At 42.3% G+C, this 20,741-nt stretch overlaps 1 protein-coding gene across 1 annotated transcript; it reads right to left on the bottom strand.

The window, feature by feature from the left end:
• Nucleotides 1-6,130: 6,130 nt before the first annotated feature.
• LOC134186136 (uncharacterized) lies at nucleotides 6,131-15,539 on the bottom strand. Its single transcript, XM_062654054.1, has 4 exons — nucleotides 15,501-15,539; nucleotides 14,596-14,722; nucleotides 14,468-14,527; nucleotides 6,131-6,755 (listed from the first exon to the last, which is right to left on the bottom strand). Exons 2-4 carry the CDS (start codon nucleotides 14,702-14,704, stop codon nucleotides 6,427-6,429), a joined length of 498 nt encoding a protein of 165 aa, XP_062510038.1. The 5' UTR covers nucleotides 14,705-14,722; nucleotides 15,501-15,539; the 3' UTR covers nucleotides 6,131-6,426.
• Between the last annotated feature and the right edge of the window lie 5,202 nt (nucleotides 15,540-20,741).

Here is a 20,741-nt window from a genome sequence, read left to right as displayed (position 1 = left end):
ATCTATCCAATCTTGTGACGTCATCCCGATCGGTTTTTTGTTTGATATCTTAGATCTTGGCTTCTTAACTTTTGCGGACATTCTGGGAAGTGTTGGGCATCACTGGGTCCTCGGGAGACGACATGCTGCTAAGATTGTCCGTCACACTGTACGACGATGTAAGAGAAATCACAATTAAGCTTCTTGATGTGCTGTCTTCTGGGTATTGCTTTTGCTGAGATCACATGTAGAACTTTCAACCTTGTTGATGAGAGACTTAATTTAATTAAAGTCTGCCTAGACTTGGTTCTTGTAATTCCGAAAGGTAAGTTTGTTTTTACCTTTCTCAGGTATCTCTACAAAATAGCTCAACATCCAATTCCTCGGCCGTCGGATTTGTGTTGTTCGAGAAAGTCTTGTCGCATGTTTCCGTGTAGGCACCATTCGCAGAACATACGATGAGTATCCCTACTTTAATTGATTGTTGAGTAGACTGTTGAAGGTAGTGATCTAGGTGTAGTACGTGTTGCTTGAGTCCTTTGCCAATGAGAAGGAGGTTGATCCTCTTGCTTGCATGATCGACTCAGACATGGATAATCTAACTGGATAGACACCTTTGTACCAGACGTTCACGGTGAGTCTTGGGTTTGCTTCTCAACGAGATCCATCTGCTTCATGGGAGTTGGCTCTTCAATATCATCCCAACATACTCCATCGTCTAGCTGTCGGGTATTTAATAAGGTCGTTGGGGCTCGCGTTTGGCTGGAAAGAGTTGCTAACGCAGAGCCCATCGCAGACATATGGCTGTGTTGACATTGACGATCGACTGTCTTCTTGTTTTGCACTTGTTTTGGGAGTGAGATACAATTAAGAGCCGCCGTGGATTGGTTGGTATCGTACGTGCAATGTGGAGTTGAAATAGTGTGATGCCATTTGCTGTCCAGCCGCTTCATGGGTTCTCGTCAGCTGTGAGAAGAGATTCCTTTGCTTCTGATTGTGGCTTTATTCCATTTGTCCAGTTACATCTAGAACTAGTTGGAATTTCACACCGTTCAGTGATACGATCTCCTTGACGCGCTTGTGATGGGTTGGTGAACGCGCATTTGCCAGAAAGGCTTAAGGGTCGTGTTGATCCTCTGGCACATGCATCTGCCAACCTCAGAAGAAATTACCTACAGTGCGAGGCATGTGTTTCTATATGCACGTTTGGTGTGTTCACGCTGTGGAGTTGGATATGAATGAATGAATGATATCTTTCATGTCGCACCGTATTATATGGGACATGCGGTTTTACCGGTAGTTGATTGACTGAGTTGTTTTAGTTAAAAAGATCATTGAGTTGTAACAGATTGGCGCTGCAAACAGATGGCTCACGAAGCTAAAACTCCACTAGGCCACAAGACTTTTGGCAGGCTACAAAAGCCCCTTGGATTATTCAGGGACCAAGACGGTGAAGATTCTCACGTAGTAGATTTGACAGCTGGTGGACAAACCCTTTCCAATTCTTTTGGAGATTTAGCGAAGACTGACCACCGCATTACAGAAGAAGTAGAACGGAATATATTCATCAAATGCATAGACGAAGATTTACGTCTGCGGCTTGAGAATTCCTTGTTACGGAAACAGATTAAAGATATGAGGTTACCTGAGCTTGTGCAGGACACACGCAGCTTCTTTAGGCAGAAATACAATCCAATCATAGAGCGGGTACGTCTTCACAGACGTCTTCAACAGGCTGGTAAGACTGTCCATCTATACCTAGATGCATTGAAAAGAATAGCTGCAAATTGTTGTTTTGCTCCGGCGGAATATCATAGTAGACTTAGAGATATTTTTGTTGCTGGTTTGCGCAATGATGAAATGTTGCAAAAGTTCTATGAAAGGGATAATCTTTTGACGACATCTCTAGAACAGGTACTGGCTTTTGCTAGAACGTTGGAGAGTGCCATGGATAGTGCTGCAGCAACACGAGATACGTCTACGTCATTGAATTTGGAGACCATCCAAAATATCAGGAAAACAAGGCAAGCAAAGGAAGATCGAGTTTATGTTGAGATACTTATGAGAATGATAAGCAACGACGTGTGGGTGCATGCTACATTTGTGGAGACAGAAAGCATTACCAACTAGCATGTCCTTTGAGAAAACACCGAGATTTATTATTATTTGCAAACTGTTAAAAAGGTGATTATGTGGAACGTGCTTGCAGATTGAAAGCTCCAGATCGGCAAGTAGATGGAAACAGACAAGAACAAAAAGCAAGGCATATTGCTTCGGCCAAGCTGTGTGATGATAGTGCTTCAGATTCAAGCAATGCTGATCCAAGTATAGAGACGATCTGCAAGGACGTTTGCAAGATAGATGAAGTTTGCTCGGAAAGCAATAAAATATTGGTGCATGTATCAATAGATGGTAAAACAATTCAATTTCGTATAGACACGGGAGCAGCCGTATCTTTGCTAAATGCTCAGTCTTGGGAGTGTCTTGGGAGTCCTAGATTATCGGATGCTCAAGGAAGACTTCGAAATGCATCGGGAGAAGTTATGACATCTAAACTAATCAAACAGTCTTGTTTGTAAAGCTCTATACCCACTCTCCTAAACGCTCAGGTGATTGTCCTTTAGTTCTTCTCTGGCTATGTCTAGGCAACTTCTCTGTCTCGATGAAATCATCCGAATCAGAATCGGTCGCAATCGCATTATCAGCTGGCGAGGAATGACATGTTTTCGAAGACAAGATTCTGCTCGACGAATGGTTCATGTGTACTTTTCTAGTAGCGCCTGTGAGAAACCTGACCATGTAGTATCTTTGTCCTAGCTAGAACTTTGAGAATTGTTGTTGGTTTCCAAAAACCTTTTTCTTTACTTTCTGGCTGTCTAACAAAAACAGCTTCTTCTAATTGAAAGGGTTTCCTTTCATGAGACGTACAATCATGGCGACTGGATGAACTTCGATATTCGATATCGTACTTGTACTGCGATAGCTGAAGAGCCCGCCTAGTCAAACGACTGCTGGTTCTAGTAGGAACTGATATTCTAGTAGCGTCAAAAATTGTGACCAGTGGTCTATGATCTGTTCTTGAGGTAAAATGACGTTCCAGAAGATAATGTCGAAATTTTTGAATGCCATAAATAATTGACAAAGATTCCTTAACTATCTGAAAATAGTTTGCTTCAACTCTCGTTAAAGACTAGGAGGCATACTCGATTACTTGCTCTTGTCCATCAGCGTTATGCTGAGATATACAAACTCATAGTCCTTTTTCACTAGCATCACATGCTAGGAACAACGGTTGACCCTGATTGTACATTGCTAGAACTGGTAGTGAGGTAAGCTTCTTCCGAATTGTGCTATAAGAGCCTGCAACTTCACTGAACCAAACCCAAGGCACATCTTTTCTCAACAGATAATTGAGTGGAACTGTATGATCAGATAGCCTAGGAAAAATGTGAGAAAAATAGGTAACCATTTCTAAGAATGAACGTAATTTATCTTGATTTGTAGGAATCGCCATGTTTGGAATGGCTTTTATCTTCTCACCCGAAGGCCGAATATCATCCTTGTCGATGACATGACCAAGATATTGTACCGATGACCGAAAGAATGAACATTTATCTTCCTTCAAACGAAGGCTATGACCGCTGATACACTTCAACACTTCAGACAAGTTTTTTAAATGTTTATCATCGGAGCCTGTCACCAAAATGTCATAAAAGAAATTAGTGGTTTTCTTGAGATTCTTTAACACCTTATTCATTACTCTTTGAAATATACCAGGTGCAGAGCTCACTCCAAATGTTAATCGAAGAAATTTGAACAAGCCTTTTTGTGCGTATTTATCACCAAATATTTCTGACTTTCCGAATCCAGTTCCTATTTATTATACGCATCTGATAAGTCTAACTTAGAGAATTTTTGCCCTCCCACGAGGACATTGAAAAGATCAGACAGGTGTGGAATCAGGTGCTGGTCTACCACCATGAATTTGTTGAGAGGCTTAAAGTCTCCACATATTCGTACAGATCCTGATTGCTTAACAACATAGGCAGTTGGAAAAGCGCATAATGCATTATTCACTAGCTCCAAAACCTCTCTTTCAACCAGTCTTCTAATTCTACTTCTACTTGTTTTCTCAGATGCATATAGGAGGTCTTCTAAACGGAATGATTTTTAGATCTGCGTCTGGACAAACTTGGATGCTTGCCTTCTCACTGAAACGTCCCAACTCGTCCTGGAATATGTCAGAAAATTCATACAACAGGTTATTCAAAGCGATTGGTGCTATTACTTCTACTGATAACACAGTTGGGCCTCCCAAGCTTTTAGGAAATCCAATACATGTTGTTGCAAGTCCAACTTTCCTTATCCAATCCATCCAAAGTAGATTGGTCCCACTCCTTCCTCGACATAAAATTGAATATCAGCTAACGAGTTTTGAAATTGCACTGTTTTGGCACAATTTTCTTTAATTTGTTCGTGGAGGATGTTGTGGAGTTGGGTTATACGGGACATGTGATTTTGCCATGTGGTTTTGCCGGTAGTTGATTGACTGAGTTTTTTGAGTTAACAAGATTATTGAGTTGTCACAGTTGCCTAATTAAAGAATGAATACATGCCTCGTGATCAGACCCATGATGGTAAATTGCTGACTAATGCTTGAGCTGGAGGTTTCTGACAACTTAATGACAACTGACAGGTATTTGACCATTACAATTTCATGGGCCATCACTGATCATAAACCAATTCACACACTTCGAGTGACCATAACCTTTGTTTAGGATAGTTCATATCATTATAAGAGATGAAATAGTTTGATATTTTTAATTAGAGAGTTCTCCTAATGCAGAGGTACGAAGGCTTGTATCATCAGTACAACATCAACTGAACCCACATGTGCATGATGACACCTGGTGAGTCCTTTCTTTGTTGTAATGGAATGAGCAGGAGCCTCAGCACAAGTCCCTGAACCGCAAGTGGTCATCATGCTAATAATCTATGCTGCAGCAATGACATCCACGTATTAAGAAAGACCTACTACCACGTGGCATACTAACAAAACCATATCTCAAATGCCTCCTTGATATCAAGAGAAATACGCAATGTATGCACAGCTTTGTTCTATCTGACAGCCAATCAACTTGACCAGTACATTATCAGTAGAATGATTCATTCAGATTATATAAAAAGTACACTGCACTGATCAGCCGATTGAGCTCAACGATTGGACTAGTCTCGTGCAGCCAGCCTCTCCCCCTTTTTGACTTAGAAGATAAAAAGGAGGAGGAGCTAGCTGCGCGAGACTAACGATGGACATGGATTTACTTGCATTTATTAGTATCGCTACACCATTTTTTATTGAGTATAAATTTTCCAGAAATTATCAAAATTTAGTCTTAAAACCCTGTCCACACTGGCCACTGGATTGCGATCCGATCGCGATAAATCCAATTCACATCGAGAGGTGTATTCAATCCACATCGGATTACGATTGGTTGAATCCAATTAAAATTAAATAGTGGGCGCTACTTTCACATATGCTACGCTAGTGTAGTCGGAACATCTAACTCTCCTCAAACATGTCTGTTCTCACTCACTTTTCATTGCTGTATTAACGCTTTCCACAAACAAAGAACCCACACCACACGTACACATCAGTCATTAGTCACGTGCTAGCAAAACAGAGGTGGAGGTATCATTTTTAAAGTGCAGTGTGGTCGCTCGCTATCTCGATTGGATTACAATCACCACAATCGCGATTCATTTTGGTTTAGCGTGGAAAAATGCCATTGCCCTTACTTAGAGATAGTGTTGACTGAATCAACGCACATACAGTGCTTGTTTGTGTGTTGGTGAACACTGAAAACTGCTGTCTTGGTATCTCAGTACTGTCGCATGTCAGTTATCTGAATGCCAGTTATCCAAATGCGTCTGTTAGCCAAACCCGGCGTGCCTCGGATGCCCTCGTGAACAAGTATGCACTGTAAACAATCATGCGCATGAGCAACAAGGTGTAATGTTAAGTTAGTAACCTTATACGGTAAATCAGCTTTCTTATTATTACCTTATAGAGTGCAGTTAAAGTTGCGGGTATGTGAAATTGTTGTTCAGTGTACATGTATGACTCACTATGAGTGTGCATGAGCAGCTTCGGATGCCCAGGGGCACCTGTTTGCACACCAGGAGAGTTAACATCGACCAGTTATCTGAAATATTCAGCGTTATTTGAGAGATAAATTGTTATCCCATAGTACATTCTTAGCAGTTGACACTACTACAAAACTACCTGTTAGGGCACAGCCAAACCATTACATTCCTGTCCGACGCTAAACACACACGCGCGCGCACGCACGCACACACACACATTCAGACAAATAAGAATTTAAAAATTAATAATTATTAAAATAAAAACAAAATGAAATGGCGGCTATGGATCGAGCCATGGGAAAATTAAGAATGTTTACTTGAATTTGTGGTGCTAACACCAACGTTGACGTTTCCTTGAATGTTGACAATTCCGCCAGTAATGTTTATTGCTCCTCGCCCATCAATGTTCGTCGCAACTGGTCCTGATGAGGGAGTTGCATACGCTGGTTCTGCTCTTGGATGGCGGACTGGTTCGCCTGCTACAAGCGAGTCACCTACTGTTTCAGTACGACAGTTGGAACTATCGGCAGCAGCCACAGCAGCGTCGGTTGTTACATACTCATTTGCTACATCTATTGGTCTCTCATTTCCGGATAGTGACGTGTTGAAAATGTCTGGCGGCAACAGACGTGCTGCAATGTCAATAGAACGAATGCAACAAAAACCATCGACACAACAAATTCAGAAATTATTTTATGCTGTTCTGCTATGGAATTTTCCGGAATTCAAGACGGGTATTTCAATAGAGGTCCGGATAAAAAGGTTGATGGCGGGCTTGCCTGAACTGTACGCCATTGAAGACGCACAAGAACTTTTCTCAAGACTGCGACTGTGTGATTATATTTAACGACGTGTGACATTGGTGCTCTTACTTATATTTGTCGCAAACGTGAAAAGAGACCGCGACAAATTAACGTTAATTAAACTCGAACAGCGGGAACTGCGTGATGAACCAGAACGCAGTTTTCGGCTGCGATTCCGGCGCCACCGTAGTATAGTCAGTAGTTCTCAAATACCGGCAAAATAATGCTTTTTGCCCTTTATACACCTTAAAAGCACATCATATATATATATATATATATACATATATATATATATATGTGTGTGTGTGTGTGTGTGTGTGTGTGTGTGTGTGTGTGTGTGTGTGTGTGTGTGTGTGCTTGTGGTCGCCGTCTAGTCTCCAGATTTTAAAATCAATCTGCAGAAGAACAACATTCCACAGTCATCTCACAATGAGACAGGCCACGTCTTATTTCCACCAACGGCTTTCTATTAATTAAACTCTGGTTATATAATGCAAAGATAATTCTAGAGAGATTGTCTGTAGATTGCTCTGATGACGTTCTAGACTTTTTGTAGAGTGGAGAGTTTGGGTTGGTTTTGGGTTAGTTTTTAAAAATATATGCACTGCGTATAATATATATATATATATATATATATATATATATATATATATATATATATATATGAAACATGGCTGAGAGGTATAGTCGAAGACTAGACTTGATTGTTCTTATCCTGTTTCCCATCCCGTTTGGGAGCTACGAATGCTACAAAAATGTGCGGAGGGAGTTGCTCGCTGGGAACGCTGGTGACTCTCCACATAGAACTCAATTCGGCGGCTTCGAACTGATTTTTATAGACTTTTATCTGTTCAAGTAGAGACTACGTCGCGCACCTGATACGAGCAAAGCTTTCAATTCCGCTTGCACGCGCAATGACGGTCAAACCTTGGGCATTCAAACGGTCAAATGTTCGATCTTGAATTTATCGTCGGCGACATTGGTAGAACTATGGAGGTAATTTGCGGTTGAATTTCTTCTATCGTCGTAAGTGTGTTTCACTCCCAACATCACCGTGTCGTTTTCGCGATGAGATCCCAAGACGGTATTCAAGGGTAGTAACATGGTGACAGTTTCGTTGCCGGTCGTGATCAACTGGCGGCTGCGAATTTCAAATTGTACTTGAAATTTGAGTATATTTCCAAAGTCTAGAGCTCGAATGTTAGCTACATTTACTGCTGTGGCATCATCCACGGTGCCTGTCGCTAGTACAGCGGCTCCTGTCACACCGAGCTCTTTAACCTCGACGCCTCCGGTAGCAGTGCCGCGATACCACAACATGTTGGTCGCCGTGCTTCTACCGTATCCGTCCGAGAATTGTACCAAGTTCGTGATCGTGCTGGCTTGTGGTAAGTACTGATTGATGTGTTCGACGATGTGACTGTCGATTTGGTATTGGATAAATCGAAAGAGCGACCAACCGTTGTTGACGAGTCTGTGATGACATTATTGGCTGGTTAAGAGCTTCCGTTCGTCTTATTGACAGGCTTTTTGCCTCTGACTTCGAGCAGCGCTTTACGAGGAGCCAAATATTCGTCCAGATCTCGAGGCTCTATTTTGTGTTCTCCATCCTTGTCCATGCATATTACTGGCATCGCTGTGAAGATGCATTCAAACTTGGTGATCTATTCGTCCTCGATGGAACTCTCAAACACTTGAAAGTAAGGTGATACGATCTTGGTCGTTTCCATCACTTTACTATAGATTACATAAAAATTCGCCTCAATCGTTTGACACAATTACCCACCACGGTCTTCCGCCTCTTGCCAATACGCGCAATAACGTTGCTCAAGATAGCACGAGACTGGTCGTCAACCAGTTGCTTGGCGCGCTCGTGCAAGACTTTCTTGACCTGTAGATTGAAGGTCAACAATTTCACATTTTCATACTGTTCCAGAGACGGGGCTACGGGCAATTTGCTCCACTTTCTCGCTGGTGGGTTACAAGACTTTTTCAGCGGCTGATGTAGCCTTGGTGATTGCCTTGTCGACAGCTCTCTGTCAACTCCTTTCCCTTGCCGATCGCCAACTCCTTTCCTTTGCTGATCGCCAAGTCTTTACCCTTAGTCACTAACTCCCTCCCTTGCCGATCGCCAAGTCTTTACCCTTGGACACTAGATCTTTGCCTGCGATCACAACCTTTTTGGCCCCGAGATGAGTAAAGATTTGTCATTGTCCACGACTATCTAAATCGTTTTTCACGAGACCTTTGGCAGCATCCCACAGATTACCCAAGAAAGATTCACCAATGATCTTCTAACGATACAATTGATTGCGCTTGTACAGCATCGTATATACATATATATATATATATATATATATATATATATATATATATATATATATATATATATATATATATATCGATGGGTCTTTCATCCTAATCTGTGACAGGCATGGTGATGCTGGAGATTTCCTGTGTTTTGCACATGCGAATATAGGTCAATTCATTTGGTTTGATAGAGAGTAGTGATCCTCGTGGTTCGTCGGGAGAGAAGCTTTAGATGACATCACTCTTGCTAACGTTCAAGTAGCTAGAGGATATGAGAACGCATCGTATCAATACCGAGTGGATATTGGTGATGTTGACTTGTCTTGCGCTATCGCACACTTTCCCATCTCCCAAGCGCTATTTATCGAATCCCACCCAAGTACCTCTCAACCCGTTCTTGACTGTGAAATCCATTTTGTAGTCATCAGCAAGGATTCTTCACAACTTCAAGGTACTGTAATTGGGTTGTATGGTAATACCGTCTTCATCGTCATCGTTCATCGTTCTTTCTTAGTAACCGTTCAATTTCTAAGTTCACGTCGGTGGTGCAGAAACGCCAACCCACTTTGTACCGTTGTAATATCTCAGCCAAATTGTTGTCTGTCGTGATATTATACCACAAGTACCACATATCGCTGAAGATCAACGCCAATTTATAATCGACGCCTTTGTCGAGGTGAAGAGGTGTATGTTTATTACGGTAAAATCAGAACTCTAACCTCTCGCACGATCGCAGTCTAATTTATGCTAGAACCTTTTCACCCATGGAGATAACAATTTATCTCGTTTGTGAATATGCTTACATATATCCAAGTACTCAGCTTGTGTACACTCTTTCTAAACAAATGTTAATTCCATAAGCATCCATATGTATTTCAAGCTCATCATAGAGCTGACAGGTTCTCCTATACCTCGTTTCGATTGTGCTTATGACCCATGTCTATACTACTACTCTACATAATCGTGAATCTTCCTGTAGTCTTCCTCGGTGATAAGGCCATCTTTCAATAACCTATCTATGATCTCGACGATCTCATTGTCCAGAGCAGTGCTCTCGTTACCGGTATCTTTGCTGGTCATGAGAACTTTCAAGTGACGACAGAGTTCGTTTAGAGACTTGTAATATTTCATTTTGGGTACCTGATACTTCTTGGATCGTTTGTTGACGGGAAGTTCAGACAGTTCGACGAGTTTGTTCCAGGATTTTAGGGCTCTACCACTGTACTTCTTGTTTGTTTTGAATCGTTTGGTCAACAACTCCAACAGGTCTGTGTCTAGCATTCTCGACATACCTTTCTTGCCATCTTCGTAGGCTTCGAGTGTTATATTTGTCAGTTGCATGCCATCGATGTACAGATCACCATAGGTGGATTCGGATGTGAGTTTGAAGGGTTGCTTTGGTGTGTCCTTTACCCCTTTGGCTGTATCGGTGGCTTTCTTCCCTTTCCTCTTGGTGAGAGTGGGGACTATTTTAGAAGAATGGTCTTTATACCCTTTAAAGTTCTGTTGTAAGTTTGTAAGGTCTTAAAAGTCCTTTCAATACAGGCTTCTCTTTCTGTCGTTTTACCTCTTACTAGGACCAAGTGATTGTAATTTTCCGCTAGCATACATACTGCTGTAACGCATCAATTTGGGATAGGTCCACTTTCAGCTGTGTCGGAGGGTAATGGAAGTCTATAGTTTTCCAACACCTCTGCATGGTTCTAGTCCTGCATCTATATCGAGCGATGACATAGCGCCTGCCTCTTGCGCTTCCAATGCTTCTGGCAAGGTCTCTGGTAACGCTGGAGCACCCGCGATGGCTGCGAGAGGTTGTAGATTTGCGATAGCATTGACGACGCCGGCTGCGCTGTTGGCAGAGCCTTTGACCCTCTTGCAATTTATTTTATCAATTTGTCTTGCTGTCTGTCCAACTCTGCTTTGCTGGTTCGTTGCAAGGGTTAAGCCACATCTTCCTGAAAACACTTTTGCCGATTTTTTCGGCAATGATGCGCTTCTCGAGAATCTCCTTATTCTTGAGAAATTTCTCGATGAACGCTTTACGATCTTGCACGCTTTTGACTTGTGCGAATGCCATACTATATTATAGAGTTACATAGTGACCGTAACTAGTTATTGTAGTGACAATAACTAGTTAATGAGGTAGATGAAACGTCTCAATGCCACAACGATACATCTCTGGTATATGTTTACTCGTCGTGTCGAGAAGCATGACTAAGAAAGGTTCGTAAGTTGCCTTCATATCGGTGCATCCAAAGGTCGATCATACCTTCTGAGCGTGGTCGTAACCTCCATCGGTGATATCTTCATCGTTCAATTTTCTTTAGAAAGCATCTCGAGATGGTATTTTGGGTTCGTGGAATATTATATTGCACAATCGTCCCTGTGCTCCTACGGATAAACACTCTTTCTCAGGAGTAGATTGCGCTTTGCGTCGTCTGGTTCGTATTCTTTGGTTATGTGCATGTGGTGGTAAGATCCTCTACTTTGACCAATCTGTCGAGCAAGCCTAACAGGAACTGAACGCTGTCGATGAATTGCAGCTGAGAATGGGATATCCTCTCCGTGTTGTTGGGAATGCAGCTGACACATGTTGCCTTGCAGCTTAGTGGCTTGCATCAATAGATGACTGTCGTGTCCACAAAGATTGTGGAAGACCACTGGGATGGTTGCCGACAATCGGAGCTGGAGATTGCAAGCATTTTGTGCTGCACCTCGATATCGTCTCGCTATGTGACAATAGTCGCGGACGCAATCCCGATAGTCCTTCATGATGAGGGACTTGTTGCAGATGTAGCAGATGTCCGTGTCCTCACTTTTGGGTTTGCGATTGAATGTGAGATTGGAAGTAGAATTTCTTGTGTGCAGCTCCTTTTTGTTTGCCCGTGTTCGATTCGAAACAATTAATGGCATCTCTATATAGATGTCTAAGACCAGAGGTTTAATCACAGATGTGCCAGTCTTTTGCATTCATGTGATCTAGCCAATCTTTTTGTGTCGTCATCCCGATGGGTTTTTGTTTGATCTTTGATCTTGGCTTCTTAATTTTTGCCGCGACACTCTGGGAAGTGTTGAGTATCATTGGGTCCTCGGGAGACGACGGGCTGCTGAGATTGTCCGTCACCGTACGACGATGTAAGAGAAATCACAATTAAGCTTCGTGATGTGCTGTCTTCTGGGTATTGCTTTTGCTGGGATCACATGTACGTCCTTCGATCTTGTTGATGACAGACTCAATTAATTGAAGTCTGCCTAGACTTGGTTCTTGTAATTCTGAAAGGTAAGTTTGTTTTTACCTTCCTCAGGTATATCTCTACTCGGATAGCTCAATATCCAATACCTCGGCCGCCAGATTTGTGTTTTTCGAGGTCTTGTCGCGTGTTTCCGTGTAGGTACCATTCGCAGAACATACGATGAGTATCCCTGCTTTAATTGATTGTTGAGTAGGCTGTTGAAGGTAGTACGTGTTGCTTGAGTCCTTTGCCAATGAGGAGGTTGATTCTCATGGGTGCATGATCGACTCAGACATGGATAATCTAAGTGGATGACCTTTGTACCAGACGTTTACGGTGAGTCTGGGGTTTGCTTCTCAACGATATCGATCTGTTTCACGGGAGCTGGTTCTTGAATACCATCCCAACATACTCCATCGTCTAGCTGTCGGGTATCTAGTGGGTCGTTGGGGGTCGCGTTTGGCTGGAAAGAGTTGCTAACACAGAGCCCATCGCAGACATGCAGTCGTGTTGACATTGACGATAGGCTGCCTTCTTGTTTTGCACTTGTTTTGGGAGTGGGACATAATTAAGAGCCGCCGTGGATTGGTTGGCATCGTACGTGCAATGTGGAGTTGAAATCGTGTGATTCCATTTGCTGCCCATCCGCTTCCTGGGATCTCGTTAGCTGTAAGAAGAGTTACCTTTTGCTACTGGGTATTGCTTCATTCCACTTTTCGAGTTCTTCGGACGTCTGTTTGTAAAGCGAACATCTAGAACTAGCTGGAATTTCACACCGTTCAGTGATAGAATCTCCTCGACGCGCTTGTGATGGGTAAGTGAATGCGCATTTGCCAGAAAGACTTGAGGGGCATGTTGATCTCCTGGCACATGCATCTGCTAACCTCAGAGAAAATTACCTACAGCTTGACGCATGTGTTTCCAAATGCATGTTAGGTGTGTTCATGCTTTTAGCAGTTGTGGGTTTCACATGTGGAACTAATCTTCACACGTAGAGCAGGGGAAGGTTTCACACGTGGAGCTGGATTCGGCTTCACACGTGGAGTGGTTACAATTCACTGGTTGATCTGGAGTAGCTTCAGACACGGACTAGTACGTTGAGTTGGTAAACGGCCTCGACTCTCAGATCGTTGTGGCATTTAAATGACTCAGTTGCAGCGATACTCTTATCATGCAGTTCTGGAGTCGCCACGCGTAGTCACGAATTCGCGATGAAAATTCGCAATGCGCGCATCCGCTGTGACTCGTCGCGGACTCGATGTGACTTGCCGCGTTCGCCGTGAATTCACAGCGAGACTTGGTCTAGTAGACGTGATTATGAAGTCGTTGAGCATGCAGCTGGATAGTGTAGACGTCGAAGCATCGGTTCGCAAGATAGGCTCTGCTGCTAGATTCTAAGGTGTCGTTACTGCCGTCGACAGGTTTTTTGAGTGAAGAGCGCACTACAAGTCGTCGTTTGTGTACAGTACTCTTTAATTGCAGATCACTACCATGAGATGTCTTCGTTGATTTCAGCCGTAATTGGAAAGGTATGCATTTATAAAACTGAACACTCATGCTGGTCCTTAGATCAACTGAAATATATTGAGAAAACGCGGTACCATCCCAGACTCTTGGAGGACGATTCAAATCCGCGCTACACGGGTCTGGGAGGCCGAGGCTAGTTGCTCCATACAGAGGCATTACTGCATGCGTGTAACCCTAGCGCATTCGTGCCTTGGGCTAGCAAGTTGCATTGTGAATTACAATTTCTACACGTCTTTACAAAGTTTTCTTGCAAGCCAGGTCTATACTAATCTAAGAATATACACACACACATATATATATATATATATATATATATATATATATATATATATATATATATATATATATATAAATTAGGAAATGTACACTGCAAAATATTGGCCTCAAATTCGTACTTATCCACACTATACTTTGTTTTCAAGGAGACGTGCAATAGCCATGCAGTGCAGTGGCGATGAAATCAATGCTCACCTGTAGGCAAAATGGGTTTAGCTGCAACCACAGTTTTCTCACTAGTGCTACTAGCAGCAACTGAATATAAAATAAAAAATCAAATTAAATTATCTCTATTATGTAAATTCATCAAGTTGTAGCTATGCCTTCTGATGTCACGTGATCAGGCGGTCTAAGTTCTGTAACCATAGCGTCGCCAAATATACTTCGAGCCTCATCAGTAGAGTCTTGAGATGTCACTTTTTCATCAGCCATTGTGCAAATCTACTTGAGCTAGAAAAAATCAATTAAACATTACAAATTTCTACATAGGTTATTAATTAACTAAAGTAACGTATTTCTCCCATACTTGAACCGAGCAAGCTAAAACCGCTAAATAATTTTTAACACTCGAAGTTTTAGCCAGTCTAAAATCAATAAATCAATATATACCGGCGTTTAATTAAGAGAGCACGTGTAGATGACACTGAAAGCAAAAACACCATGAACTGAACTGTAAAAACATCAGCGGTCTAGCTACTAGTTTGAACGATCAAACTCAAATCATTTATAAAAATACGGTCGCACGTCGGACGACTATACTCTTAGCACGGATATCCGGGCCTTGGGTAGTACTGCAACAAAGACAACACATTCTTTAAATACCACGACACGCCCAATGGGGCCGAAACTGAAACACGACCCATGAACCTACAATTCTGGCCCGCCAACTACGTTGTTCTCCAAGCCGTCAGTCCGCAACAGTAAAACTTCGAAAAGCAACAGCTCGCAACCGTAGAATAGACAAATTGGAAACTGGATCGAGCTACGCGCGTACATGGCCGCTCTCTAGGAGCAACCGATCCCTACAGACTTCGGATATGTTTTTGTTCTACTTAGACTTGCACAAAATCGGTAGCTATAGCCTTACCGCATTACGACCTCACAAACATTTGGCTGTACTCAATACTACCATCCGACCCACCCAACCCACTTAGAGGCTTGAGTTTGTGGTCTAGATATACAATGCAACAATCTTCCTACACCAATTAATTAAGATAGAGAACTTTACCAGTCTGTTTCGCAGTCGCATGGACAAAGAACGTTCCAGACGCTTTCCCGTACGTCCTACTGCACGTGACAGGTATGTGGGGTTCAAAGCCCGCTCCTCCTACATTTGACCCCATATTCCAGTCACGTGCAGTAGTACGTACGGGAGAGCGTCTGGAACCGAGGCTACATGCCTCCGTCATAAGCCGGCAATAATTGATATCAATCTGTGGGCACACCATTTTCAATAGTAGGCTTGGGCCGTGTTTCCACTAGCTGCACCTTAAAGTAGTTTAGCTTAAATGCGTTTAAAACTAAACCAGTTTAAGAAAGCGACTGTTTCCACTAGGAATTTGCACATCCGGGATGTGCTAAGCAAACTGTCTAGGAACGCCTTAGTTTGAAGTATTGGACTGGTCTGTCACCGAGTCAGGGCAACTGTTGGTTGTTACTGATTCAGCATCTGCTAGTGGGAATTTGCATGAGAATGACCAAGGACACCGTCTTCTCTCTCTCTCTCCGTGGCTGCTGATTTTTTTCCCCTAGCTATAACGACTCTTATATCTTCTAGGGCAATGTATCCCGACAAACTAGTCAATATCACCAAAACAGCGCTGGCAGAATCCATCTAAACAAGCGCGCTACTGTCACGTGACAGTTAAACCTAAACCACTTTGCTAAACCTACTTCAAAGTAGGTCTAACAAAGCGGGTTAGGTTTAACCTATAACTGGTTTGGTGCAGGTGGAAACAGGTCAATTCTTAAACCAGTTTAGCTTAACATCACACTCACGAGTCACTCCTCCTCTCTATTCCTTATCACACAAACCCACAATGCCGACGGTAATGTCCTCCGTTCTCAAATAGACCTATAAGTATGGATGTTGAAGACAAAAAGATGTCATTGTAAATTAGCTTCTAGCTATAGCCAGCCCATGAAATACATAAGGCGATTACTAGTAGCAGCTAGTACCGCCCTATGACGTGCCCACTCTTCTAGACAACATGTTACCATTAGCAAAGCGATGTTGCTGAGCAACCCCAGACTTTGATCTCATCTGTCTGTAGGACAGTAAATTTTTACATTAGCTATTTGAAAGCGTACCATTGTGGGCTGATTGACTTTGTTAATTTTGTTGAGATTCTAAACGCACTTGCAAAGCCAGCAAACAAAATTCTAACCGTGAATTAGACGTGTCGCTCTCATCTCAAACCAAGTTTTCCCGTTGTTTGCTTGATTGCTCCGTGCCAATGCAGAAAGCTTGTTGATTGGTTGTTATTTCCAAGTATGGTCAACCGTTGTTATGTGAAATATACGGAATGACATCATTGTGAATGACATCATACAGGAAGTAACTCCCTTGCAATGGTATATAAGCGACGCATCAGCTACACACCACTGTATACAACAGCTAGACAAGTGGAGCAGCATGCGTATAAAATCATAGACATCAACCGGCTTAAAACATATCTAGCGCTATTTAGTAAGGCTTGACTAGCTACAGAACAGAGTAATATAACATAGATGACAATAATGCCAAAATGGCAATTGTACATGTACATTACAGCAATACTAATCTACAGTTTCTATTTTTAGACATAGTTTCTCACCAAACAAACAACAGGTATTAACAAAGTCACAAACACCAGTTATGTTTTGTGTCTGACTGCTGATAAATCGCTAGATGATCTTATCCATGGTTCAGACCGAGAGGTTGAATAGTAAACGTAAAAAGGCTCTATGCTAGAGAAACTCTTCTGACCCATCGTAAACGGCATTGCTGACTTTATCCTGCCCATAGGGCCAAATTGAGCGCTTAAACTCACAACTAGTTACTGGTTATGTGGAAACCATTTGTAGCAATGCTGCAATTGTGGGACATGCAGAGAGATAATTCAGCCAGTTTTAATTACGAGCAGCTCCTGGAGAGATGACAGCCTGAGCTTCTCCATGTGCACTGTAGGTTCACTCGCGTCAATTCATGTATAGACTCTTGAGCTTTGCAAACATTACAATGGAGCACATGAGGTACCAGGCAGATACCCTCGACCCCACTCTCTGCTAAGGACCAAATTGTGTAATAGTTGTTTGGGAAGAGCAGGCCCTATATTTACCCTTTGGGTTCTTTCCACATGCAGTCTTCTTCCTCTATTCTTCGTGCTACTACTCTACATTGTGATAAATCTGATTCAGATGCGCCGCATCACATTTGTAACTGCTCATGTAAAACTTCGCCTCAACTACACATATAAGCCGCTCACATAAAGGTTGGGGTGATTTCCGAGCGCCAGAAAAATAACGGTAGTTACGCCACTGTGTTTGTATTATCAAAGTAATGTTTTGCTGTGCCCAGAATCCAGGATTAGCCATGATTTATTTGAGTTGGGAAAGTATCCAAATATGAAGCCAAAGTTAGTAAGTTTGTTCCACCAATGCCTCAATGATTTGAGTGGACCTCCTTCAGCAGCATCATCAGCATATCAAACTTGCTTTGCATCCCTCGTTCGTACTTTTGTGAAAGTGGCCAGGCCTGGTAGATAAAGCATGCATGGGCATCGCTAGAGGATCTAATTGTGTTGTTGCTTCCATGGATAGCAAAACTTCTTCTCAACGAACAATTTGGCAGGCAGTCTCTATGTGTTGGCAAGCGTTGGGAAAATTGCAGGGCAATTCATGGATATGTTTCTCAATTCCGCATGACGATTAATGTTGTTAAATAAATTCGTTGCTTCAACAGGCAGGACAGCTTACGTTTTGGGATGATCAAATATGGCATGCATGGAGTGAACAGCAGCCTCACAACCAGCATCTTGACATGCACAAAGTAGTGCTCCAGCCATTGTCAAGATGTTATTCTTTGCGACACTAAGTTTAGTCTTGCCAATGATTCTTCTTGTTGTTTCAAAGACACCTATTGGCCTGACCCTAGGATTATTGTCAAGGGCAATTACTCGACAAGCAACCAAGGGAGCAATCTCACTAGGGACAATAAAATCAGTAGCGATTCTGCGATCCTCTCAAGCCAAAGTGTTACAAAAGTTCAATAATTTGTTCTAAAACCCAGCACTTAGCCTCCTCCAATCAGAGCATCAAGTCCTGATGGTCCTTCGGCTCTACTGCATTTCAGAACCATTTCTCGTATTAGTAAACAATTGATCTTAGCAAACGGAATGGAATGGACTTCAGAAGGTTGACATTACAGATCCAGAATAGCTTCTTCATACATAGTAAGGAACTGGATCAGGTACTATTTTACTATTAATATTTACTATAACATTTTACCGGTATTCCCACTCTTGGGCACATTTGCCATATGGTATACGTACCGTCGACCTGTTCCTGGCTTTAAGTGAGATTCTAAGTCAGGATTTGAGACCATCAGCAGTTTCTAGCATCCCAATTGAGCAGTCGACGTCACCGAAACCTAGCGAAGACGTTATAATTTTAGTAGTCCTGCGGCGTCAGATGTTATGAACAAGAAAAAAAACTTTTTACTGGACCAGAGATCGAACTGAACTTCTGCAACGATAACCACTTTGTCAAAGGTTGCTGCCATTACGTTGAAATAGGGGATGCTCGTTCATAGCACGATTCTGAAAACAGAATTAGCATTTGATTTAGCCTCTAGTTCTGTCAGTTTTAATAGTTCCAAGACAAAACACACACAGTTCCAGTTCGAGAAATGTACATTGAACGTGCCCTGTGTGTGTGTGTGTGTGTGTGTGTGTGTGTGTGTGTGTGTGTGTGTGTGTGTGTGTGTGTGTGTGTGTGTGTGAGTGTGTCAATCCTTCTCCCTGTCGGTCTGTGTTTGTGACTGTTTAACTGCCTTTATAGCCTTTGCCTCTTTGTCCTCATGTCTGTCATGTTATATTTATGTATAGATTACTCACTCTACATTGACTGCCATTTTATGCTTAACTGCAAGTTACCATTCGTCTGCCTACATCTTCTTAATCTCATGTTGTGTTTCTTTGTCTTTCATCTGTTTACTAAACTATCAGTTTGTCGTTTCTGCTCTTCTATCTGCCCACACAGAACATAATGCATATCAACAGTAGCGTAATTTGTGGCAGCATTTCTGTTGTTAAACACCTAGCATCTTACACTGATGATGACGTCACAGCAACATTATATTTTATTACCCGAGGCCCGGATATCCGAGCTAAGGGTATAGTAGTCGTCCGACGTGCAACCGTAAGACTGTAGTTATACTCGATTAGTGCAGATGCAAATGAAGCTATTCCAACCCAATAGACGAGACTTGGTGTTATCATAATTCTAAGGCTCCACCTCTCTTTGTTTGGTAGCTGTTCTACGAGAATTCAGCCATCGGACGTCCTTCCTGTACGTGGTGTCTAGTCCTTTGCTCTAAATAATAGGGGCGTAGTAAAGAGAAACAACGCCTAATCTACATTTGTAACATGCATGGTTTCCCACCAACAAGCAGGTGTCTAGTGAACGCGCGCGTTACTCCAGCACGTAAGGCAAAGATGGCCTGTAACATTTGGCTTATTCCACAGTGTTTCTGCATAGATAGTGGTTCTGCAGTCTGACAGATTGAATTTTCGGTGTGCGTGGCTAATGATTGTTACGGTATCCAAAATCAGAGCAAACAGAGAAGACTAATCTACATTTGCCCGCGGATGTTTTCCCACACTAATGCTTGTTTTGGCTCTTGTGGCTCTGGAGTGACTTCATTACGACAAACTCTGCCTAGGGGGTGAGCGTAATTAAATGATTGCTGTTAGACGGTAATAGCTGTGTAAATACGGTAGTGTAAGTAGGCGTGACCATCACGTGAGGAGATTTTCAATGATATCAAATTCATGAGCCTTCGTGCTTCCTGTTGCTCAGCTGCCTTGCGTACACTGTACACATGTCTTAGCATGTGGTGTCCATGTACACCAACCGAGGGTTTAGCACTGTAGTGCTTCTCTATTCATTATTATAGAAATAAATGACACTTTTAATTGCAAACATGACTTGTGGGTTTCGCTCTGTTGGTACCACTAATAATCAACCATGTGTTTCTTATTACTTCTACTTGTTGCATGTCTGCTTGTTTTCACTCACTCATGTTCTTGCAACTCGGAATCTAGTCTTGAACTTTAATAGGATGGAGATGGGAAAGGTATGTGGAAGGCATAGACAATCATAATACTGAGTGTATCTAAAATTTTAAGACCATCCAGCTGTGTTTTGTACAAATCACAAGTAGACAAGATCGTAGTCACGGCTATTAGGGCAGGAAATAGAAGGCCAA

The sequence above is a fragment of the Corticium candelabrum genome, chromosome 10 (assembly GCF_963422355.1).
Source record: "Corticium candelabrum chromosome 10, ooCorCand1.1, whole genome shotgun sequence".
NCBI classification, from domain to species: Eukaryota; Metazoa; Porifera; class Homoscleromorpha; order Homosclerophorida; family Plakinidae; genus Corticium; species Corticium candelabrum.
The sequence above is the reverse complement of the archived record's forward strand: the minus strand, read 5'-3'. Positions and strand labels throughout refer to the sequence as shown.

Coding starts and splice junctions, on each gene's coding strand:
- LOC134186136 (XM_062654054.1), bottom strand. CDS start 14,704: ATGGCTGATGAAAAAGTGACATCTCAAGACTCTACTGATGAGGCTCGA. Junction 14,528..14,595: donor TGATCACGTGACATCAGAAG/GCATAGCTACAA, acceptor TTTTATATTCAG/TTGCTGCTAGTAGCACTAGT. Junction 6,756..14,467: donor TAAACCCATTTTGCCTACAG/GTGAGCATTGAT, acceptor TTGACATTGCAG/CACGTCTGTTGCCGCCAGAC.